The sequence below is a fragment of the Artemia franciscana genome, chromosome 21 (genome assembly GCF_032884065.1).
Source record: "Artemia franciscana chromosome 21, ASM3288406v1, whole genome shotgun sequence".
Classification (NCBI taxonomy): domain Eukaryota; kingdom Metazoa; phylum Arthropoda; class Branchiopoda; order Anostraca; family Artemiidae; genus Artemia; species Artemia franciscana.
This window is the reverse complement of record NC_088883.1, coordinates 1451382-1477084: the sequence shown is the minus strand read 5'-3', so window position 1 is coordinate 1477084 and position 25703 is coordinate 1451382. Positions and strand designations below refer to the sequence as shown.

The following is a 25703-nucleotide window of genomic DNA, read 5'->3' as shown; positions in this document are numbered from 1 at the left end:
TAACTTTTGAGCTGTTTTTCAATGATGTTAAACTTGGGGCTAAATTCTATAATGATCGCATCGTGTATTTCTGAAATCATGGCCTCTGTCGGGAACTTGGCAGTACTAGCCGCTGGAGGTGACCCGGTCGATTTCAGTTTTTCGGCTATTTTCTTTTCAATTGTCTCTGATAAATTTTTCTTTGTAGCGAGCAAATCCTGCTCGGTAGCATTAACAAGATTTCGCAATTCTGCTGCTCAATCAGCAGCAGTATTTGAACCCTTCAGATACTGTTTATAAACATTCGGATAATCACGTAATTCATCAAATGCAGCATCTACTCCTCTTGTTTTATTGGCTGAAGCTTCCGTTACATTATCTTTATAACTGACAAGCTGCTCAGAAGTAACTAATTGGCGATCAGGTTTTTTTCCATAGCAGAAAACGTGATACTTTTTAGGCCCTTTCGAAGTAGGGACAGACTCCAGAATCCGAACTGGCCATAATGGGTAGCCTGCGAACCTAGGTAGAAAGAGATCCCCTGGTTTGGTGTTGACCGGTACATTTGGACTCATTTTGAAACTGGGATAAGAGAAGCAATCGTAAGCAAAGTGTTGGAGGCTGTCTACCTTGTCCCCGCAATTTAAGGGGCAAGCCCGGCGGGTACCACGGCTCTTGCAAACAACTCACTCATCCCTCTTCTCCTCTCTTTTCTCCTGCCACCCAATTAATTGCCAATTGCCAATAAATATCGGAAAGTCTGTAAATATCGGATAGCCTTAATTATATATATTATATAGGTCACTGATCATGAGAATATTCAAATTATAATCCCTTGGTCACTGAATTAAATATTAGCTGTAGGTCAGGTAGAGACTATAATCCTTTAGTAATAGATTATATCCAAAAAAGGTCCTCACACCATGAACTCTGAATGAAGACTGCATAATGAAGATACAAAACAGTCTATTTACAAAAATCCTGAGGGGGTACTTTTTCTAGTTAAAATATCAAAAAATGCATTTCTCGAATTCTGAAAGGGGGATCAATAGTCCCCCTCCTCCCAGTTGATCTCTGCTCATCCTGTATTCAAAGAGGTTGACATCTAAAGTTTTTTTTTCTTATAGCCAGATGTCATTGGGGAGTTGTCTAGTCTCACGGAATTATGGCTGGATTCAAATCTCATCACCACTGTACCTGATGTAAGTATAGTTTTTTCACATATTTTTCAGTGCAAATAAATTCTTAGCCTATGTGGAGAAAAAAACAGAAAACGCTCAACGCAAAACCTTAAAAAACTACTATTTTAGTTGTCTGTATAAGTTCTGAAAAACTTATACAGACTTAGTATACACCATTGCGATAAATCTAAAGCAATGATAGATATCTCAGGTATTTACCCTAGATGGTGTGTAAGATGCATATATAAACAATTTTTTTTTCAGAATCCTATGCTAGAACCTGTCAGACCTGTACATTGTTTTTACTTTAGTTTGATTGGAATTCACAGTGTATTATTATTATAAGTTAATCTGAACTTATGCAGTGAAAAAAAAAATCATATTTGAGTTTCTTTTTTTCTGTTTCTTTTCTGTAGATATAAAATCTTCCATTTTTGTATTTTCTTGTCTTTTTTTTTGTTTAATTCAGTTTATTTTTTTATTCTATTTTTTCGTTGATAGAAGTTTCCTGATGGGTTTTAGTCAAAATGCTTGAGCTTTTTTTGTTTGTTTAATTCACTATCTTGATTAGAAGTTTTACTAGTTAATTATGAGCATTTATGTATTTTGATTTTCTGTACATTTTTGGTTATGCTCTATCTACTTATTGTCAAAATTATGCTATATTCTTATGGCAAGTGATGCGCTTAAAAAAAAGAAGTCAGATCTGAACTAACTAAAAAAAAAATTAAATACTAAAATCGGGTATTTGCTATTTTTCTCGGATAATCAGTATATAAGATGAAAAAAAATGCTCCTTAACTTGGCAAAGTATACCACTATTTCTATTCAGATCTACTCAGAGAAATGTTACACCTGGGGGCGAGTCTCCTTCTAGGCCAAATAATCTAGAAAAGGCTGCCATTAAAAAAAAAGAATCTTCCTTAAAAAAGAGACAAGAATATCTTTTTGTAAGAAAGTGTTTATTTGGCGGGAGGCTGAGAATATTTTCAATTTATATCTCAAAACGAAGAAATCAGGTTCTAATTCAGGAGCTATTCTGGTTCTCCTAACAATGCGCATGATAAAAAAAAAAAAGGTAAAGGATACGGCATTAGACTTTACAGTCCGTACTGGCGGTGCTGATCTCCGTTTCTTGGCCCTTCAGCCAGGAAGTGCAATGGGGGGGGGGGGGGTTGGGGGCCGGCCATCCTGTGCTTTCGCACACCCTTCCTGTTTACCTTCCCCAGATTTCTCCAGGTACCCATTTAGAGCTGGGTCGACTCTGGCTAAGCTTACAGAGTCACGCCACTGACCCCATCCCAAACTGAAGAATTGGGTACACCGGGATTCGAACCCGCGTCCTCTCAGACAAGGGATCCCGAATCCAGCACATCAACCCACTCGGCCAGGACCGAGTGGGACACATAAAAATGTGTCTAAATTAAAAAAAAAGTGCCACAATAGTTAAATTATTTATAGGAAATGTAGAATATTTTGAGAGAAACCATTTAAAGTTTGAGCCTTGGAGAAAGGGAGCGGATGGGGTGCTGAACCCTAAAATCCACGTCAAATGATTATCATCCTTGAATAGTGTGTTAAGGCAGCCTGGAAAATTATTATATAGTAAATTGTGAAATTCTAAGTAATCAGGGTAGGAACTTTTGGCATTGATTTAGGTTACATAGCAGAATAGACCTTTGAGAGAATTAAATAAAAATATAAGTTTTTCAACTGAAATTAAGGAGCAACATTAGGACTTAAAACGCACACAGTTATTCTGTATGTGAGGAAGGCCTCCCCTTCTCAACCCTCGCTTTTTACTCTCAAGGCTTGAAGTTCCTTAAAAATCGGCTTCTTCTCATTAAAGCTCAATGGTCTTTGTGTTTCAGGAGTTGTTCTTAAAGAATTGGAACAAAAGTCAAACTTTAACGTAAAGAGCAAGGGACGAGGAAGTGACAAATAAAATTTTCTTCGAAAATTAGGGAGCCTATCTCAGGCTCATTGGTTTTGATGGATAACAGTAAACTTACTGTAGTTTATATACTTCGAATCAGCATAAAAAGTACACTCTTTTGAGGTAATTTGATCAAACTTCTGGTTTTTAGAGTTTTTGTTACTGTGAGCCGAGTCGCTCCTTACTTTTTTACTACATTATCATCAACTGTTTAAAAACAAAAATAATGATTTTCTATAATGTTAAACGATACGAAATTACCATTCTAGGGAACCTTGACCTCGGCCATCCATCATCTCCTCTCATTGTGATTGTGTCTATTTGGAGTATTAAGACATCCAACTGTTTCTCATACAAATGTCTTCTTGCTTTTTGTAATTTTCCTTCTCTGCTCTTTCAAAGGTTTACGGCATAGGTGATTGCATTAAAATTTCCATTTAACATTTCATAAGATTATAAATCACCCTGTCTGATCCATCTTGCGAAATATGTTTATAAGTTCATTTCATTCCTTTGACATAAGATATTCGTCTGATTGGTTACAGACACCCCTCTCTGGGTAAGATTTTGCGATATATTTCTAGTTCAGTTCTATTCATTTTTGTCACGAGTTGAGGCAACACATTAGAGCCTGTTTTGCACATCTTCCGCGAGTTCATTTTTCTGATATTTTGCATTTGGATAGGGACTACGTTTAGAGTTTGATTGGAATTATCTGGGAATGTGGTCCCCAGATATTGGTAGTGATATTTCTCGGTATTGGGGATACCAAAGAACTAATGTATTCTAATTTAACGGGTTTTAGATTTTAACCTGGTCGAACGCCCAATCTACCTTCCCGTTGCAGTTGTCGGAAGAGGTATTGAATCCTGTGGAAGTGAAACGGGAAAATCCTTTTCGACTCCGAGATCTTCCAGACAGTTGTAGGCTATATGTTCTAGCCTATGATAGTAGCCTACAGGTATTCTCGTTTATCGTTACAATTGTCTGTTATCCTTTACCGGTGCCCTGATACTTACCACGGTAATATTGGTGACAGAAATTCGTACCTGCGTTTTCTGAAGATATGGGCTAAAATAAACCTATAAGAATAGCCTTTAAGGCTACCAGAATACCATGAATTCAATTTTTTATTTATTTAGGATTTGGTGGCTAGGCCATGAAGTAAGCACCGTTTTTTCATAAAGTTATACTAGGGGAAATTTATGGGTCTTTGCTTTCATAATTATTTATTAAGCTTAGGAAAAGGAAAACGTCATCTCAGAGTAATTTTTTCCAGATTTTTTGAAAACTTTAGAGACTGATTAAATTTATTATCTACCTAGTAATAAGAGGTAATTGTTTCGGTGAAATGGTGAAAATTTACTGTGAGTTTCTTTGGGAGCTTAGGTAGCCTGTCCTGTTATGGATTCTACTAGATTGAAGATTACATTACGGTGAAGTAGTGAGGTAGACTGCCCTTTTTTGTAATCTGCCAAATTGAAGATTACTCTACGGTGGATTAAATAAAAAAAAAAAACAAGTTTTTTTAACGGGAAGTAAGAAGCGACATTAAAACTTAAAACGAACAGAAATTACTTCGTATATGAAAGGCCTGCTTCCTCATCAACACCCCGCTATTTACACTAAAGTTTGACTCTTTCTCTTAACTCTACTTTTTAAAACAGTAAAAAACTTTAGCGTAAAGAGCGGGGTGTTGATGAGGAAGCAGCCCTTTCATATACGAAGTGATTTCTGTTCGTTTTAAGTTTTAATGTCGCTCCTTACTTCCCATTAAAAAAACTTGTTTTTTGTAATTTAATTTCTGAACGTTTTTTAATCAATGCATGTTTTGATTTTGGCTACTGGAGATGAATAATCAAAACGAAATTTGCATATTTATTTTTTGGCTAATTGGCTTTCTCGTAGTTTCGATCCAGTGATTTTGAGAAAAAAAGGAGCAGGGGAGGAGGCCTAGTTGCCCTCCGATTTTTGGGCTACTGAAAAAAGGCGACTAGAACTTTTAATTTTTTACGAATGTTTATTAGTAAAAGATATACGTAACTTACAAATTAGCTTAGTTAACGAACTTCTGCATTCTCATGTTTTTATTACGTATATGAAGGGATTCACCCCCTCGTCAGTGCCTCGCTCTTTACACTAAAGCTTAAATCTTATCCCAATTTCTTAAGAATGACCCCTGAATCACTAAAGCCGTAGAATAAATAGTTAAAATTACTAAAAATGCTTTAGCGTAAAGAGTGAGGTATTAGGAGGAGATGAGCCCATCATAGACGTAATAATTTCTGTTCGTTTTAAGTTTTAAAGCTTCTCCTTACTCTCAGTTGAAAAAACATCTCATATTTATTTTTTCATTGCTTTTTTTTAAAATAATGCTAGAAAATCCTGCTCTCCCTTCATGAAACTTTTCTTCCCCCATGACAAATTCCTCCAAGGACAGTTCCCCCAATTTCTCCCCCTCTTCTCAACCCCCCTCCCCCTCAACCTAAAAATACCCCAGAAAACGTCTGTACTCTTCCAAATAACCATTACTATATGCAAGCACTGGTCAAAGTTTGTAACTTGTGGCCCCTCCCACGGGGACTTTGGGGGAGTAAGTCATCCCCAAAGACATAGTTATAAGGTTTTTTGACTACGCTGAATAAAATAGCTCAGAATTTTGATCTGGTGACTTTGGGAAAATAATTAGCGTGGGAGGGGGCCTAGGTGCCCTCCAATTTTTTTGGTCTCTTAAAAAGGGCACTAGAACTTTTCATTTCCGTTAGAATGAGCCCTCTCGCAAGATTCTCGGACCACTGGGTCGATACGTTCACCCTTGGGAAAAAAAAAGCAACAAACAAACACGCATCCGTGATCTGCCTTCTGGCGACAAATACAAAATTCCACATTATTGTAGATAAGAGCTTGAAACTTCTCCAATAGGGTTCTCTGACACGCTGAATCTGATGGTGTGATTTTCTTTAAGATTATATGACTTTTAGGGGTTGCTACGCCCTATTTTCTAAAATAAGGCAAATTTTCTCAGGCTCGTAACTTTTGATGGGTAAGACTAAACTTGATGAAACTTATATATTTAAAATCAGCATTGAAATGCAATTCTTTTGATATAGCTATTGGTATCAAAATTCCATTTTTTTAGAGTTTTGATTACTATTGAACCGGGTCGCTCCTTACTACAATTCGTTACCACGAACTGTTTGATTAGTGAGAATTTGTTGTGAGTTTGTTTTGGGAGTTGAGGAAGCCTGCCCTTTGCCATAATCTTTCGGATTGGAGGCTATGCTACGGCGCATTAGTGAGAATTGACTGTGAGTTTGTTTGGGTATCTGCCAACTTGAAGATTAGAGTACAGCAGTTGAGACTTTTGTTGAGTTTGTGGGATTTGCTTAGATTCATGGGGTTACTATTTGATGTCCAGATATTAGGTTTTGCTAAGCAAGGGACTTTGTCCTGTCCGATTTGTGGCCGAATAAGAAACGTTATTCAGTGTTTGAATAAGCTTGCTTCCGTGTTTTCCGCTATAATCTTCATGACTTCCTTCTCGTCTCACCTTACGTAAAATAATCCATCTTATTATCCATCGCTATATCCAGGAAATCCTCAGTTTGGGATTGAGAATTATCATTTTTGCTGCGTAGAGGTTATTTCGTTCACCACTCTGAATTGATTAAGATATTAGATTATTGACCAAGACAATACTTACTTTTGTTTATAAATCGAATTTTATTAGTTAATTTTAATAATGGCGGCTTAACAGATGGAAATCCTATTTCCCGATTCGTAAAGACTATCCAGTCTATCAAGCCAACGATATCTTAGGCCGTCAATATCTAGCACCGATGAGCTTCGTCAGAAAGTACTAGATCAACTCCTGGATCCTCTTTTTGGTGTTATATCAATCAGAAGGCTATTTTGAAACTTTGTAGTCAATTTGAAAGAAACAAGATTATAAAGAGGTCGTTAATAGAGTTGGGCAATATAAGTTAGAAATCATTCTGAGGATTCGTGTGCTAACGAAAAGTAAAGAGGTTAAAGTATTTACCATTAATCGCCATGAGCTTACTCTGGATATGTCTGACTAATTTAAATGCGCTAGTAAGACTGATGATCTCTCTATAACGATGTCAATAGGAGGTGGAGAGGTAGAAACCCTCTGATTTCATTATGAAACACTGAGTGTGAGCGTGCGTAGCTGTGTTGGCCTCAGGCGGCTGGTGCTGCGATGAGTTGCTAGTAATAATAGTAGGGGTTGTGTCGGTCCATTCTGAAAGTGATTTAGTTTTTCGTTCTTTGCCTTAGCTGATTCAGGGGATTGAGAGACAATAAGTTTTTTTTTTAACTATAAAAATCAAATACACTTTTTGACAAAGAGGGTAGGTGGATCAACCCATAGGCGAGACAGGGAAAAGGGAGATAACTTCCTGTCTGAGAACTAAGAAACGTAGCATGCCAGTTCGGGGCGAAAACACTTCTGCAATTCATGGTTTTCCTTATGTTATATCGGAAAGTTACAGGCTCCCAGCTTTGTATTCCCAAGACGAGGCAGCAATAATTAGGTAGGCAGGTCAGGTACTAAGTATGCCAGTCCAGGCTAAAAATGAGTTTTTTTGTGCTTCATTTCTCTCGAAAGATTCAATAGATCAGAGTTCAGTATGTCGTCCTAGCCGAGTGGTTGGCGCGTTGGATTTGGAATCCTTTGTCCGAAGGGCGGAGATGTGATTCCTGGTGTGGCCGGTTATTTGGTTTGGGACGGGGGGTCAGTGGTGTGACTCTGTAAGCTCGGCCATAGTCGATTGAGCTCTAAATGGGTACCTGGGGAAATCTGAGGAAGGTTAGTAAAAAGGGTGTGTGGAAGCAGAGGATGGCTGGCCCCCAACCCCCCATTGCACTTCCTGGCTGAAGGGCCTTGAAACGGTGATCAGCATTACCTGTTTGGACTTTCAGGGTCTAGTACCGTATCCTTTACTTTAGTTCAGTATGAGAAACTTAGTAAGGAGATTCAATTCCCACGTAATGCGATTTTTGTATTTTTACGGCGAAAGTTACTAAATCGGAAAGAGAGAAGAGAGTCGCAAAAAGAGAGTACAATTTGAGTTTTTTGTCGGAAATATTGCTCAGTTTTCATTTGAAGAAGATTTATTTATCTTTACTTACAAGGCAAGAAAAATCCAGAAAAGACAAAAAAGCGTCATATGAAAATAATAAGTTGAGAATCCAGTCCCAACTGACACTACTGTTAAGTTCCCAATTAAAGAATACTTGTTTATTCCTACTACGAAAGTAAGAAAATGCAAGAAAGAAAAGGTTATGTAATTTTGAGACTTTATTAGAAAATTCAGCTTTGACTGGGAGACTGTACTGTTTTTCGGGATTCATTTTTGTAAGCCCGCTGTTATTAGCTTGAAGGTGAGGGGGGAGTTTCCGCCCTCTTAACAGACAATGAGGATAACTCTGAGGTCGGAGGGGAAGCACAACACTTGGTATTGGAGGAGTTAGGCGGCATTGAAAATGTGGCTAGATTGGATGAGCGTAGGAGGGAATTTAACGGGTAGGGAATTTCAGAGAGCTACCCTGTATCACTAAACGGGAATCGGAAATCACTTAACTTATCATTATCATTAATGATAAATTAATGATACTTGAATTATCACTTAACGGAAATGCTACATCCCACTTCGAAGTAATTTATATACGTAAACAAACTAGACTTTTCATTAATTGAAGCTTCTTGTCCAGTGAAGTGAAAGGGTAAACCATGTCACTTGAACGGTCATATCCCAAAATAGTATGAATCAAAAGATAGATTGATAACATGGGATAAAAGAACCCAAAAGATCAAAGGAGATAGCATCCTTCTGATCCTCTGCGTTGCTTCAGTCTTCACAGGCATGGGTATATCAACCGTATTTCTTATCAGGTCTTCTGTTTTTACTTATTTGTATGAATAGTTTTCACCAAACCTTGTCAATCGTTTATCTTGACATCTTCAAAACAAAATGGAGGAAAAGTCTTAAATAAGTAAAATGGTTCCAGCCGAATTCTCATCAATGTGTTCACTGCATCAGATAGCTCGGCTTCATTCGACATTTCAATTCCCTTAGAGAAGGGCTAACAACCTTTTGATACACCGTAAAAAGGTCAGAATGCTAAAAAATTCTGCAATTAGATTTATGAGGCATAGTGCAACCATAGGACATAAGCCCTTAATGTTAGCTATTTCCACAAATCCAGTTGATTTTTTTTTATTAAAGTATGTCAGGGTATTAATGACGTGAATTAAAACCATGTACAAACATTATAAATGCCCAAGAAAAACGTTGGCTTTTCACTGGTATGAACGACATCATTCCTATTGCCCACCGTTTGATCTTCCTGGACACTAGACTAGTATTGGAAAGGTTTCCTGTCTTGACTCTGATTTCCATTACTATGTGCTGAACTTTGCTCTTCATTGGGTTGCAGTGAATACTCAAAAATTTCTCTACCATAAGAATGAACTGAATACCATAAGAATGGAAACTGACAAAATCTATTGATTAGAGTTCTGCCTAACTCATTTTTTGTGCACTAGTTCCACTACGGTCTAGCTTGGTCATTTCCAGTCTCGTTTGCCCAGGACAAATGCTGATGAATATAATGACTTTAAAATATTGGTGAGCTGGACACTGGAGTAGTGGAGAAACTATTAGTTCTCTTCTCTAATAGTCTTCTTAGAAGTTTCATCTTTTGACTTGAGCAATATGCAACTAACAGCTCAATTTAAGAGAATTAAAAATTGTAGTCAGATATATATTATTAAGCTAGGCATAGCCAGTAAAACCTTAATCTTCTCTCAGATAATTTCTTAGGTAATTGATATTAGGTAACTCATTAGGTAACTGAATTAGGTAATTGATTAGGTAACTGATATTCCATTTAAAATTTAAGACACAAAAAACATTAATTAATGAAAAATTCCAAATATTTCAACTCAACAATCGGGAGTCTTTATCAACGGAAGAAAAAGAAAAAAAGAGAGAAAACAAAATTAATTTAAATCATTAAAAAATACCAATACAACAAGAAAGAGAGAGAAAAAAGAACAAAGACAAAATTTGTTTGTCTTTTGCTGTTTTCTTTCTCTTTCTTGTTGTATTGTTGTTTCTTAATGATTTAAATTATTTTGTATTTTTTCTTTTTTCCCGTTTATAAAGGCTGCCGGATGTGGATTTGAAATATTGGGATTTTTTTTATTAATTGATGTATATTGTTGTGTTTGGTTTTTAGTACGTTTTTTTCGCTGTATAATTAATTAAATCCGCTTTTCTCTCTTTAATTTTAATCTCTTGTCTTATAATTTTTTATCTCTTAGAAATTTTATCTTTCGGCTAGAGAAATAGAAGGACATATTGCAATTCATTATATAATTATTAGCGCTTCTTCATGGGCCAGAATTAAATTCCAGTTCTTATGAAGAAATCAAACTAAAAACGTATTTTTTACTGGGTCCGAGATATCCCTGTTATGTCAGGATTAGACCCTTTAAATCGGATTATTGAAGGCATTGGTCGAACAAATTTAAGCCGGAAAGTATACATAAGAGTCTTGTAACCATTATGTACAATTTGGACATTTACAGAGCATACTTTGGAGGGGCTGAATTATTCAGTGTGTAAACGGATAAAATTGTTCAATCAAAGCTAAGACGAATTCAATCTATTTGATTAGTCCGGTCAATTTTCTTCTAGCTTATTTGGTTATAAAAATATCAGGAATTTTCTGTTTTCTTCAAAATGTTTTATTTTAAGAATGAAGAGTTTACTAATCAACAGAAAACATAAAAGAAAACCTGAAGCAAAGGTTGTTATTCTCGTTGTTTTGTTTCACTAAAAAATGTTTTTTCGGAATTTGAGCTTTTCGTATCAAAATTGTATATTCGTTTTTTGGTTCTGTTTCCAACAAGGTTAAAAAAAAAACTTAATTTAACTTTCGATTTAATCAGTGCACCAGCTTGCGTTTTAAGTCTTTTTTTTTCATAAAGACATAAAGACACGTAGCGTTTTTCGAGCTACAACCGGCCATATTTCAACACTTGAAGACAAAACAACACTTATTCAATATGGGGATATATGCGCTTACGCTCAATTCTGAAAATTTGGTTTTATATTCACAATAGAATAAGTTATTTGCGATGGCCAAATTTTGCCGGGTTCAACACTCATTTCCCTATTTTATGTTAAAAGACTGTAAGGGTTAACCTTACAGGAAGGTTAATTATAGAATATCGTTTTCTGTTTTCTTGAAATCCTTACCAGTGGGTTTTCCGATGAACTTAAGGCTCTTAATCTTAGGTTAATTATAGAATATCGGAGTAAGTTCAATTTCCGATGAATATAATCTCTTAATCTTAGGTTAATTATAGAATGAGGTTAATTATAGATTATCGTTTTCTATTTTCTTGAAATCCTTACCACTGGGTTTTTCGATGAACTTAAGGCTCTTAATCTTAGGTTAATTATAGAATATCGGAATAAGTTAAATTTCCGATGAACTTAATCTCTTAATCTTACGTTAATTATAGAATAAGGTTAATTATAGAATATCGTTTTCTGTTTTCTTGAAATCCTTACCACTGGGTTTTCCGATGAACTTAATCTCTTAATCTTAGGTTAATTATAGAATAAGGTTAATTATAGAATATCGCTTTCTGTTTTCTTGAAATCCTTACCACTGGGTTTTCCGATGAACTTAAGGCTCTTAATCTTAGGTTAATTATATAATATCCGAATAATTTCCATTATAGAATAAGGTTAATTATAGAATATCGTTTTCTGTTTTCTTGAAATGCTTACCACTGGGTTTTCCGATGAACCTAATCTCTTAATCTTAGGTTAATTATAGAATATTGGAATAAATTCAATTTCCGATGAACTTAATCTCTTAATCTTAGGTTAATTATAGAATAAGGTTAATTATAGAATATCGTTTTCTGTTTTCTTGAAATCCTTACCACTGAGTTTTCCGATGAACTTAAGGCTCTTAATCTTAGGTTAATTATAGAATATCGGACTAAGTTCAATTTCCGATGAACTTAATCTCTTAATCTTAGGTTAATTATAGAATAAGGTTAATTATAGAATATCGTTTTCTGTTTTCTTGAAATCCTTACCACTGGGTTTTCCGATGAACTTAAGGCTCTTAATCTTAGGTTAATTATAGAATATCGGAATAAGTTAAATTTTCGATGAACTTGATCTCTTAATCTTACGTTAATTATAGAATAAGGTTAATTACAGAATATCGTTTTCTGTTTTCTTGAAATCCTTACCACTAGGTTTTCCGATGAACTTAATCTCTTAATCTTAGGTTAATTATAGAATAAGGTTAATTATAGAATATCGCTTTCTGTTTTCTTGAAATCCTTACCACTGGGTTTTCCGATGAACTTAAGGCTCTTAATCTTAGGTTAATTATATAATATCCGAATAATTTCCATTATAGAATAAGGTTAATTATAGAATATCGTTTTCTGTTTTCTTGAAATGCTTACCACTGGGTTTTCCGATGAACTTAATCTCTTAATCTTAGGTTAATTATAGAATATTGGAATAAATTCAATTTCCGATGAACTTAATCTCTTAATCTTAGGTTAATTATAGAATAAGGTTAATTATAGAATATCGTTTTCTGTTTTCTTGAAATCCTTACCACTGAGTTTTCCGATGAACTTAAAGCTCTTAATCTTAGGTTAATTATAGAATATCGGACTAAGTTCAATTTCCGATGAAGTTAATCTCTTAATCTTAGGTTAATTATAGAATAAGGTTAATTATAGAATATCGTTTTCTGTTTTCTTGGAATCCTTACCACTGGGTTTTCCGATGAACTTAAGGCTCTTAATCTTAGGTTAATTATAGAATATCGGAATAAGTTAAATTTTCGATGAACTTGATCTCTTAATCTTACGTTAATTATAGAATAAGGTTAATTACAGAATATCGTTTTCTGTTTTCTTGAAATCCTTACCACTAGGTTTTCCGATGAACTTAATCTCTTAATCTTAGGTTAATTATAGAATAAGGTTAATTATAGAATATCGCTTTCTGTTTTCTTGAAATCCTTACCACTAGGTTTTCCGATGAACTTAAGGCTCTTAATCTTAGGTTAATTATATAATATCCGAATAATTTCCATTATAGAATAAGGTTAATTATAGAATATCGTTTTCTGTTTTCTTGAAATGCTTACCACTGGGTTTTCCGATGAACTTAATCTCTTAATCTTAGGTTAATTATAGAATATTGGAATAAGTTCAATTTCCGATGAACTTAATCTCTTAATCTTAGGTTAATTATAGAATAAGGTTAATTATAGAATATCGTTTTCTGTTTTCTTGAAATCCTTACCACTGGGTTTTCCGATGAACTTAAGGCTCTTAATCTTAGCATATCTATGCTAGGTTTTGGCTCTGAAGAATCGGTGAAACCTAATTTCACCTTACAAATGTTAATTTATGTCTCAGAAAGACTAGCAAATAGAAAAAGTTACTTTTGTACCTTTATTTTTTTCATGTTGAAAGGAATTACCCCGCAAATGACCACATTGTCTGGTGTTACTGGTAGGTTGTAGATCATTAAACTGTTCCATAGTTAAATTACTAACGCCTTACTTCAGTGGTGGCAAAAAGTAGACAGTCTGAATTAACTCATTCTTAGCGGATATCACCAAATAGCAACTGCAGTTTATCCTCTCCATCTTTTAGACGGAAGGAATAACGCAAAATAAACCGACATATAACTTTGGGGCTTTGAACATATTATTACAGGTGTTTTTTTCTTTAATTAAAACTTTTTGTTGCTGGAAATAGGTGTATAAAGTTTATTTTGAGCATGCCTAAAGCTTCTGAAAAAAAAGCAATTACTGATGTTTTCCTGTTTAATTAAATTTTTTTGTTATTGGAATTAGGTATATAAAGTTTATTTTGAGCATGCCTAAAGCTTCTGAAAAGAAAAGCCATTACTGATGTTTTCCTGTTTAATTAAAATTTTGTGTTACTGGAATTAGGTGTATAAAGTTTATTTTGTGCATGCCTAAAGCTTCTGAAAAGAAAAAGAATTAGTTGATTGGCATAGTATTTAATCTGTTATTAAAGTTTGATCGAACAGTTCGTGGTAACGGACTGTAGTAAGGAGCGACCCGGCTCAATAGTAACCAAAACCAAAATGGAATTTTGATAACAATAGCTACATCAAACGAATCGCGTTTTAATGCTGGTTTTACATATTTAAGTTTCATCAAGTTTAGTCTTATTCATCAAAAGTTACGAGCCTGAGAAAATTTGCCTTTTTTAGAAAATAGGGGGAAACACCCCCTAAAAGTCATAGAATCTTAACGAAAATCAGATTCAGCGTATCAGAGAACTCTATTGTAAAAGTTTCAAGCTCCTATCTACAAAAATGTGGAATTTTGTATTTTTCGCCAGAAGGTAGATCACGGATGTGTGTTTATTTGTTTGTTTGGGTCATCGTATCGACCCAGTGGTCCTATAATGATGCGAGAGGGCTCATTCGAACATAAATGAAAAGTTCTAGTGCCCTTTTTAAGTGACCAAAAAATTGGAGGGCACCTAGGCCCCCTCCCACGCTAATTGTTTTCCCAGAGTCATCGGATCAAAATTCTGAGATAGCCATTTTATTCAACGTAGTCGAAAACCTTATAACTATGTCTTTGGGGACGACTTACTCCCCAACATTCCCCGTGGGGGGGGGGGGCTAAAAGTTTCAAACTTTGACCAGTGCTTACATATTGTAATGGTTATTGGGAAGTGTACAGACGTTTTCAGGGGGATTTTTTGGTTGGTGGGAGGGGTTGAGAAGAGGGGGATATGTTGGGGGAACCTTCAATCGAGGAAGTTTTCATGGGGGAAGAAAATTCCCATGAAGGGAGTGCAGGATTTGATAGCATTATTTAAAAAGCAATGGAAAAATAAATATGAAAAAGTTTTTTTCAACTGGAAGTAAGGAGTAGCATTAAAACTTAAAAAGAACATAAATTATTACGCATACGAGGGGCTCACCTCCTCCTAATACCTCGCTCTTTACATTAAAATATTGTTGGTAATTTCAGCTATTAATTCTACGGCTTTTGTGATTCAGGGGTCATTCTTAATGAATTGGGACAAAATTTAAGCTTTAGTGTAAAGAGCGAGGTACTGACGAGGGGGTGAACCCCCTCATATATGTAATAAAAACATGAGGATACAAAAGTTTGTTACGTAAGCTAATTTATAAGTTACGTATATCTTTTACTAATAAAAACAATCGTAAAAAATTAAAAGTTCTAGTTGCCTTTTTAAGTAACCAAAAAATCGGAGGGCAACTAGGCTTCCTCCCCCGCACCTCTTTTATCAAAATCATTCGATCAAAACTATGAGAAAGCTATTTAGCCAAAAAAATAAATATGCAAATTTCGTTTTAATTATTCCTCTGCGGAGAGCCAAAATCAAAACATGCATTGATTCAAAAACGTTCAGAAATTAAATAATAAAAAAAAACAATTTTTTTTTAACGGGAAGTAAGGAGCGACATTAAAACTTAAAACGAACAGAGATTACTTCGTATATGAAAGGGGCTGCTTCCTCATCAACGCTCCGCTCTTTACGCTAAAGTTTTTTACTGTTTTTAAAAAGAAGAGTTGAGAGAAAGAGTCAAACTTTAGCGCAAAGAGCGGGGCGTTGATGAGGAAGCAGCCCCTTTCATATACGAAGTAATTTCTGTTCGTTTTAAGTTTTAAAATCGCTCCTTACTTTCAATTTGAAAAAATCTGTTTTATTTTTATTTTGAGCATACGATGATTGTCTCGGGTAGAGCACGGTTTACATTGTCTAGAATTAAAAGAGTATTTTTGAAGTTTAATCTGATTTTTTTTAACTCTACAGTTCAATGTTTCGCCCTATCCTTGAATATTGCTCTCCAGTATGTTACCCTATAAATAAAGATGATAGGAAGAAAATTGAATCAGTACAAAAATATGCTACAAAGCTAATTTTCTACCTGAGGCATTTGTCGTATTCAAAACATTTAGAGGCGTTAAGATTGCCGAGTCTTCACTTCCATCTTAAGAGCTCTGATCTTCCCAGTGTCTACAGTATTGTAAACGGCATTGTAAATTTGGATTCTGAAATAAATTAAGCAAAACGTATTGAAATTTTACCCCCCACCCTCCCCCGCACCAAAATCCAAAATAGGTGAGATGCCTTTCGTAAATAGATCAGTAACACTTTGGAACTCGTTACCTGATAGTTGTTTCACTGCTTGTACCGTTCCTAGTTTTAAGACTGAGTTAATAAACACCTCTTTTTACAGTGATGTATATTGTCAACTATAAGTCTACCATTAATTTTTGTTAAATGTTCCAGTAGTACTTTCTTTTTGATTTTCATTTTGTATGTTATTCTTACAAGCTTTTAGCTTACAAGCTATTGGATGAATAAAAAAATAAATAAAACGAAGCTGAGATCTTTCCTTTTTTCATTGTTTTGTTTTGGTAGTTTGACTAACGAATAAACTTCATTCAGCAGTCATTTAGACTGAAGTAGACATAACAAGACAATTTCTATTTTTTAGTCTATTGAAAGTTTGCACAAATTGGAGCATCTTGATCTCAGCAAGAATCGTTTAGAGTCCATATCTGACCAAATAGGGTGCTGCCTGATGCTAGATTTTCTTGAACTATCAAAAAATGAGTTAAAGGTTTGTCTTTCAGGTTATAACTCTTGTTTTTATGCTTTAGTATTATGGCAAAATTTTATTTTTTGCTTTTGGGTTAAAATTCCCTTACTGTCCTATACCGTCCCTCTTTTTATGGCACTTGGTATAAACAAGTGACATATAGCAATCGCCAATTCTGTCGTTCTGTCTGTCTGTCGGTCCCGGTTTTGCTACTTTAGGCACTTCCAGGTAAGCTAGGACGATGAAATTTGACAGGCGTATCAGGGACGGGACCAGCTTAAATTAGAAGTAGAAATAGAAATTAGAAATGGACACAATATATTGTGTCTGAGAGCTCTTATTTTCAATCCTGACGGGATCTGATGACATTGGAGGGGGGGGGGGGGGTTGGAGGAGGGAAACCTAAAATCTTGGAAAATACTTAGAGTAGAGGGATCGGGATGAAACTAAATGGGAAAAACAAGCACAAGTACCAGATACATGATTGACATAATCGGAACGGATCCGCTCTCTTTGGTGTAGTTGGGGGGATTCTGAAAAATTAGAAAAACTGAGGTATTTTCAACTTACGAACGGGTGATCGGATCTCAATGAAATTTGATGTTAGAAGGATATCGTGTCTTAGAGCTCTTATTTTAAATCCCGACCGGATCTGGTGAAATGGGGGGGGGGGACCTAAAACTTGGAAAACGCTTAGATTGGAAGGATCGGGATGAAACTTGGTGGGAAAAATAATCACAAGTGCTAGATACACGATTGACATAAACGGAACGGATCCGCTCTCTTTGGGATAGTTGGGGGGGGGGGGGGGAGGTATTTCTGAAAAATTAGAAAAAATTAGGTATTTTTAACTTACGAACAGGTGATCGGATCTCAATGAACTTTGATATTTAGAAGGATATCGTGGCTCGGAGCTCTTATTTTAAACCCAACCAGATCTGGTGGCATTGGGGGGGGGGAGTTGGGAGGGGAAAACCTAAAACTTGAAAAACACTTAGAATGGAGGGATCGGGATGAAACCTAGTGGAAAAAATAATCAGAGTCCTAGATACATGATTGACATAGCCGGAACGGATCCGCTTTCTTTGGGGTAGTAGGGGGAGGGGTTAATTCTGAAAAATTAGAAAAAATGAGGTATTTTTAACTTACGAACGGGTTATCGGATCTCAATGAAATTTGATATTTAGAAGGATATCGTGTCTCAAAGCTCTTATTTTAAATCCTGACTGGATCTGGTGACGTTGGGGGAAGTTTGGGGTAGGGGAACCTAAAATCATGGAAAACGCTTAGATTGGAGGGATCGGGATGAAACTTGGTGGGAAAAATAAGCAGAAGTCTTACATACGTGATTTACATAATTGGAACGGATCCGATCTATTGGGGGGGGGGGGGGTCAATTCTGAAAAATAAGAAAAAATGATGTATTTTTAACTTACGAAGGAGTGATCGGATCTTCATGAAATTTCATATTTAGAAGGACCTCGTAACTCAGATCTCTTATTTTAAATCTCAACCGGATCAAGCGTAAGACATTGGGGAGTTGGAGGGGAAAATCCAGGAAAAACACTTGGAGTGTAGGAATCGAGATGAAGCTTGGTGGATAGATTAAACAAATATGTCCTTGATACGTGATTTACAGAATCGTACTGGAATCTCTCTCTTTGGGGAAGTTGGGCGGAGGGGTTCAGTGATTTGGCGAGTTTGGTGCTTCTGGATGTGCTAGGACGATGAAAATTGATAGGCGTGTCAGGGAGCTGCACAATTTGACTTGCTAAAGTCGTTTTCCCAGATTCGACCATCTGGGGGGCTAAAGGGAGAGGAAAAATTAGGTATTTATAACTTACGATAGGGTGATCGGATCTTAATGAATTTTGATATTTAAAAGGACATCGTGACTCAGAGCTCTTATTTTAAATCCTGACCGGCATTTAGCCTCTTATATTCCTTTTTAAATCAATCTATTGATTCATAGAATTTTGTTAGAGCTCATACCATATGATCTCTTGGCTCTTAGCTCTTCTCGCCTTGTCACAAGTGCCATATGAGCTCTTAGCTCTTGTTTTTACAGAATTCTCTCAATGGTGCTCTGAAAATTATAATGGATGTTTCACTCCCCTGTTTTATGGCACTTGGTGTTAACCAAGTGACATATAGCAATCGCAAATTCTGTCGGTCTGTCTGTCGGTCCCGGTTTTGCTACTTTAGGCACTTCCAGGTAAGCTAGGACGATGAAATGTGGCAGGCGTATCAGGGACCGGACCAGATTAAATTAGAAATAGTCTTTTTCCCGATTTGACCATCTGGGGGGGGGGGGTAGGGTCCGGTTAATTGGGAAAAAATAGAAAAAATGAAGTATTTTTAACTTATGAGCGGATGATGGGATCTTAATGAAATTTGATGTTTGGAATGATATTGTGTCTCAGAGGTCCTATTTTAAATCCCGACCGGATCTGATGACATAGGGGGAGTTGGAGGGGGAAACCTAAAATCTTGGAAAACACTTAGAGTGGAGGGATCGGGATGAAACTTGACGGGAAAATAAGCACAAGTCCTAGATACATGATTGACATAACCGGAACGGATCCGCTCTCTTTGGGGTAGTTGGGGGAGGGGCTAATTCTGAAAAAGTAGAAAAAATGAGGTATTTTTAACTTACGAACGGGTGATCGGATGTCAATGAAATTTGATATTTAGAAGGATATCGTGTCTCAAAGCTCTTATTTTAAATCCTGACCGGATCTGGTGACATTGGGGGTGGAGTTGGGAGGGGGAAACCTAAAACTTGGAAAACACTTAGAGTGGAGGGATCGGGATGAAACTTGGTGAGAAAAATAAGCACAAGTCCTAGATACATGATTGACATACCCGGAACGGATCCGCTCTCTTTGGGGTAGTTGGGGGAGTGGTTAATTCTGAAAAATTAGAAAAAATGAGGTATTTTTTAACTTACGAACGGGTGATCGGATCTCAATGAAATTTGATATTTAAAAGGATATCGTGTCTCAAAGCTCTTATTTTAAATCCTGACCGGATCTGGTGACATTGGGGGAAGTTTGGGGTGGGGGAACCCAAAATCATGGATAACGCTTAGATTGGAGGCATCGGGATGAAACTTGGTGGGAAAAAGAAGCAGAAGTATTACATACGTGATTTACATAATTGGAACGTATCCGCTCTATTGGTGGGGGGGGGGGGTTAATTCTGAAAAAAATTACGTATTTTTAACTTACGAAGGAGTGATCGGATCTTCATGAAACTTCATATTCAGAAGGACCTCGTAATTCAGATCTCTTATTTTAAATCTCAGCCGGATCAAGCGTAATTGGGGGGGGGGTAGTTGGGGGGACTGGACATCTTAAAAAATACTTAAAGCGGTGAGATCAGGATGAAACTGGATGGGAAGAATAGAAACCTGTCTAAGATACGCGAATGACATATCCGGACCGGATCTGCTCTCTTTGGTGGAATTGGGGGGGGGGGGGTAATTTTGAAAATTGAGGTATTTGTAACTTACGAAAGGGTGACCAGATCTTAATCAAATTTGATATTTAGAAGGATATTGTGCTTTAAAGTTCTAATTTTAAATCCCGACCAGATCCTGTGACATTGGGGGAGTTGGAGGGGGAAACCGGAATTCTTGGAAAACGTGAAAATTGGGGTATTTTTATCTTAAGAATAGATGATCGGAACTTAATGAAATTTGATTTTTAGAAGGAATTCATATCTCAGAGCTCTTATTTCAAATGCTGACCAGATCTTTTGACATTGGGGGGAATTGCAGGGGGAAATCTTGGAAAAACACTTGGAGTGGAGGAATCGGGATGAAGCTTGGGGAACAGAGTAAACAAATGTCCTTGATACGTGATTGGCAGAATCGTATTGGATTCGCTCTCTTTGGGGGATTTGGGGGGAGGGTTTCAGTGATTTGGCGAGTTTGGTGCTTCTGGATGTGCTAGGACGATGAAAATTGGTAGGCGTGTCGGAGAGCTGCACAATTTGACTTGATAAAGTCGTTTTCCCAGATTCGACCATCTGGGGGACTAAAGGGAGAGGAAAAATAAGAAAAAATTAGGTATTTATAACTTACGAGTGGGTGATCGGATCTTAATGAATTTTGATATTTAGAAGGACATCGTGACTCAGAGCTCTGATTTTAAATCCTGACCGGCATTAAGCCTCTTATTTTCCTTTTTAAATCAATCTATTGATTCATAGAATTTTGTTAGAGCTCATACCATATGATCTCTTGGCTCTTCTCGCCTCGTCACAAGTGCCATATGAGCTCTTGGCTCTTGTTTTACTTTTTAAGTTATTTCATCACGTTATTTATTATCAAATTTGGTGCGATATTTCCTTCTATTTTTTGTTCAACCTGTGTTTAATTTAATTTGTTAAAAGTGGTGTCGACTCTTTTTGATCATTTTGTGCTGTTTAAATTTTTTGTATCTAAAATCGAACAATTTCCCCCAACATGAAATTTTTCTTGAAAATAGCTTTAGCTAGTTGTACTTTCATCTAGCGTTTTCCCCTTTAATTTGCGGCTAGTGTTTTTTTTTATTCTAACCTATTCTTTCTTCTGCTTTTTCTTTCGGATTTTTTACTTTTTTACCTTCTTTTTTTCTATACCACCGCCGTTTCCTTCTTTCTTTCCATCTTTTCTTAAGTATCAAACTAACTTATTTTATTCTTCTGTTCAGTGTCTCAAAAATATTTTGTGTGCCTTAAATTCTTTCACGTCATATAATTTTACCTTAGCTGAAGTCATAGCACAACCGTTATCGTAGCACAGTTTTGTACAATTTAAACTTTTATTTAATAGCTTGAGTGAATTTTGCACTATTATTTATTTAAAGCACCTTGGACATCAAATTGAGAACATTTTTTTTTCTTGTTGATCCCATATTTGGTCTATTCATCCCTGATAACTGCGATCTCCTAAGATTTCTTTTTGGTTGTTTCAAAGTTATGAAGTTATTAGGATAGTACAGCATTTTTGCCAATGTTTCTACAACAAACTGCGGAAATAAGTAAGCAAAACTAGTTAGAAAGCAAAATTAGTTTCCAAAGCAAAACTGGTTTAGAAAGCAAAGCTGCTTTTTTAGGATGCTTTACGTTTGTAAAACTTAACACAGCAACAATCTTTTGAATCCTAAAGGCAGCTATAACTTCAAAGTAAATTGACACCTTCTTAAGCTTCTTGGTGCCAGGTGTTTTTTAGCTTTTTATGCTCATTTTAACCCACATTTTTTTTCAAACTTATTTTTCTTTTTTTTAAACTAGAGGCAGCTAAACCTTTTTTTTTTTAACTGCATAACTTTATGTGGGATGTTATTCTTTAAAAATTGGATAAGATTTCTGATTTTCCCCTCAGGTATGTATGGCTGTGTGCAAGTTTCTACTTAAGTAACTTCAACAACCGAGTTCCATTTTCCTGTCTTTGATATTTTAAAATAATTTAATCATCATTTCATGGTTGTAATCCCTAACTAGCCTAGAAGTATATTTGTGTTACCTAACATACCTAGCGCATTTTTGAGACTTAGATATAAAAAGAATTTTCTCGAGCAAACTTTCCGTAGAGGCCATGCCAATATTCCTGCGGAGGAGGAGGGAAGAATTAAGGTTTACAAAAATAGTGCTATTTCTAAAAAGTGTTATATTTACTCTGATTATTACAAATTGTAAATTAAGCATATTTTTGTTTCTTTATTTTCAGGACTTGCCCGACTCTATATGTTCCTTATTCTCCTTGACAAGGCTCAAACTGGATCAGAATCAATTGATGTACTTACCTGAAAACATTGGGCGACTCCGGGAGCTTGAGGAACTTTCCTTAGAATCCAACTGCTTATCTAGTCTACCTCAGTCTATTGGCTATTTGAGGAAACTACACTGTTTAAATGTTGACAATAATGGACTTTTGACTCTTCCTAAAGGTAAAATAACTCGTATCTTTTTTACTTATTTCTTACTTAAGAAATATAACTTCTTTTTAGGTTAACTTTTTGTCTAGGATAGTGCCTTGTTTATAAATTGATGCACTTTTTTTTATTTTTTTTTGTGCCTATCATTGGAGATATGTGATGTCAGTACCCTATTAGGGGCACTAATTCATGTAAATGTAGGGAGAGGATTTCTTTCCTTAAAAATAATGGATTGAAGATGCAAAAAAAAAAATTATAATCGAGGGTTATGTAGTTTGGCTTTTTTTTATTTCTTAAAATGAAAATACTCAAAAAGTATAATTAAAATCTAGGTGCGAATATCAATTAAAAAAAGATAATTAAATCAAATCAGCAAAAAATTATGCTGAATGAGCTTAGGGATTTACTCAACTGGTCCCGAGTCAAATTTGTTTCTAGTTGGGTTTAGCCTGCTTCGTGGAATGTGTAAGATGAATTATTTAAATATTCTCCTGATATTAGGTAGTTATTTGTTTACAATTTGAGAAGTAAAACAAAATCAATGTATAATTTGAATGATAATAGCTTAATTGAACGTGTAATTTTCAAAATAAGTTCTATAATTTCTAAGAAAAAGAATTCCTTGCCATGGTGCAGCACCTGTTCCCAAACTAAAGCCGGTTGTCACGTCACGTGCTAGATCTTCTTTTTATAATATGTTTTATAAAATAATTGGGTAGGCTTGAAAGCGACAAATAAAACAATTGAAATTATAGAAAAACAGGGATAAAGTTCAAATAAGACAGTGGAAAAAATTCAAAAAACTAGATTAAACAGAACATATAAAGGAAAGAAAAAACGTCACATCTTAGTAATCTCCAATGTGACAAATGTTCACAATTAAACTAGCCACAAATCTGCAAAATCAGGCATGATGGTTTAATAAATTATTTCTCAAAAGAGCAAAGACAAGAAGAAACTAGACCTCCGTTGCCTCTGCAACGGGAAGTGTTGCAGCAACTGTGCCCTGTTCCTTAGGGCACAGTTGCGGAGCAACACGTGCAACTGTGCCCTACGGGACACAGTTGCGGAGCAACAGTCTCCATTATGTCCTTCAGAGGACATTTTTCTAATACGGCTTCGATTGTTATCTTGAAGCATCTTTGATATGATTTTATTTCGAGCTCCTACTAAACTGAGTTTGGTAAAATGTTTAGCTGGTCCAGAAATAAACGAGAATAACACAATAACACAGTTGACAATTCTGAATATTTATAGGATGGATAATTACAATTTCAAGATAAACCAGAATTTCTTTAAATAATTGAAACTAGAAATCAAATTTAACTTTTAGAATTTGTCCTGTACAACAGACGCATAGCATAATTGCAAACTACTTGGCAACAAACATCAGAAGGCCATCTTAACTTGACGCCAATTCGAAGTTTTATGTTTCGAGACACACATTTCGGGAATTATTTCCGGGAAATCTGAAAGAGATACGGAAAAAACAAAATAAAGTTTTCTGCTTAACTTCTGATGGACTAAGCTAGGAAAATATAAAACAAACAAAAATTGGCAAAAATTGGAAATTGCTCCGAGGACATGACAACACTTCTAAATAGAAAACCTACAGAAGGAATTTTATATCCGGAAAACTATTGCAAGTTCCAGTCTTATGGGATCGAGATCTGTCGAACCGCGTTGGGAAAAAAATTCTAGCTGGCCCAGAACCGAAGTTACCTCTAGAACGTCGAAACTTCGGAAATTATTTCTAAGAGAACGAAGCAACTTGGTATAAAGAACACTTCACTTCTTCTTGCATAACTTTCATAGCACTACTCGATAAAAATAAAATAGACATCAAAATCGAAAATTTAAGAAAATTTCAAAAAATCGGAACGAGATTGACTTTTCCGGAATTATTTCCGGGAAATCTGTAAGAGCTACGGAATTTCATGCTTCAGTTCTCGAAAACATCAATAAAAGTTCTATATGAGTTCATAATTATTTTATCTCTAAAACGTTTACTTCCGAAACTAGGGCCGTCTTAACTTGACGCCAATTCGAAGTATTATGTTTCGAGACGCACATTTCGGGAATTATTTCTGCTTAACTTTTGATGGTCTAAGCTAGGAAAATATAAAACAAACCAAATTCACCAAAAAATTTAAATTGCCCCGAGGGCATGACAAAACTTCCAAATAGAAAAACCCAAAGAAGGAATTTTATTTCGGAGAAACTATTGTAAGCTCCAGTTGTTAGGAGATCGAGACCTGTCGAACCGCGTTGGAAAAAAAATTCTAGCTGGTCCAGAACAGAATTTACCTCTAGAACGTCGAAACTTCGGAAATTATTTCTTAGAGAACGAAGCAACTTGGTATATAGAACACTTCACTTCTTCTTGCATACTTTTCATACCACTACTCGATAAAAATATAAGAAACATCAAAATCGAAAATTTGAGAAAATTCAAAAAAAAAATCGGAACGAGATGGACTTTTCCGGAATTATTTCCGGGAAATTTGTAAGAGCTACGGAATTTTGTGCTCCGGTTCTCGAAGAGACAAATGAAAGTTCTACATGAGTTCAGCATAACTGTATTTCTAACAAGTTTATTTCCGAAGCTAGGGTCGTCTTAACTTGACTCCAAACATCGAACGCAGAGTTTCTAAGAAAAAAACGGTTTTATTTTTTTTTATGGAAAACTGTTAGAAATTTTAGGAACTTCTCTGGAACTTTTTTACTCTGTTTCACGTTTCCCTTCCCTCTGAAAAATCTCAAATTTTTAACTCTTACCACTTCGGAGCTACAGGTCGCTGATCACGGTGAAAAAAAAAAAAAAAAAAAAAAAAACTACGAAAGCAGTAGTGTTGCTCCGCAACACAATAACAGAAAGAAAAATATACTTGGACAAGAGGGGACAAACAGTTTTGCCATTGCTTTTTTTTTTGTTTTTTCACAGCAGACAGATAAAAGCTTAAGGTCTGATATG

At 35.6% G+C, this 25703-nt stretch overlaps 1 protein-coding gene across 1 annotated transcript in view; it reads left to right on the top strand.

Annotated features, from left to right (window-relative positions):
• The window catches only part of LOC136040920 (erbin-like), a 60063-nt gene that overhangs the window by 25253 nt on the left and 9107 nt on the right, over nucleotides 1-25703 (top strand). The window contains exons 4-6 of the mRNA XM_065725340.1: nucleotides 1107-1181; nucleotides 16701-16826; nucleotides 22522-22741. Of these exons, the coding sequence (XP_065581412.1) occupies nucleotides 1107-1181; nucleotides 16701-16826; nucleotides 22522-22741 (421 nt within the window). The remainder of the gene's footprint in view (nucleotides 1-1106; nucleotides 1182-16700; nucleotides 16827-22521; nucleotides 22742-25703) is intronic.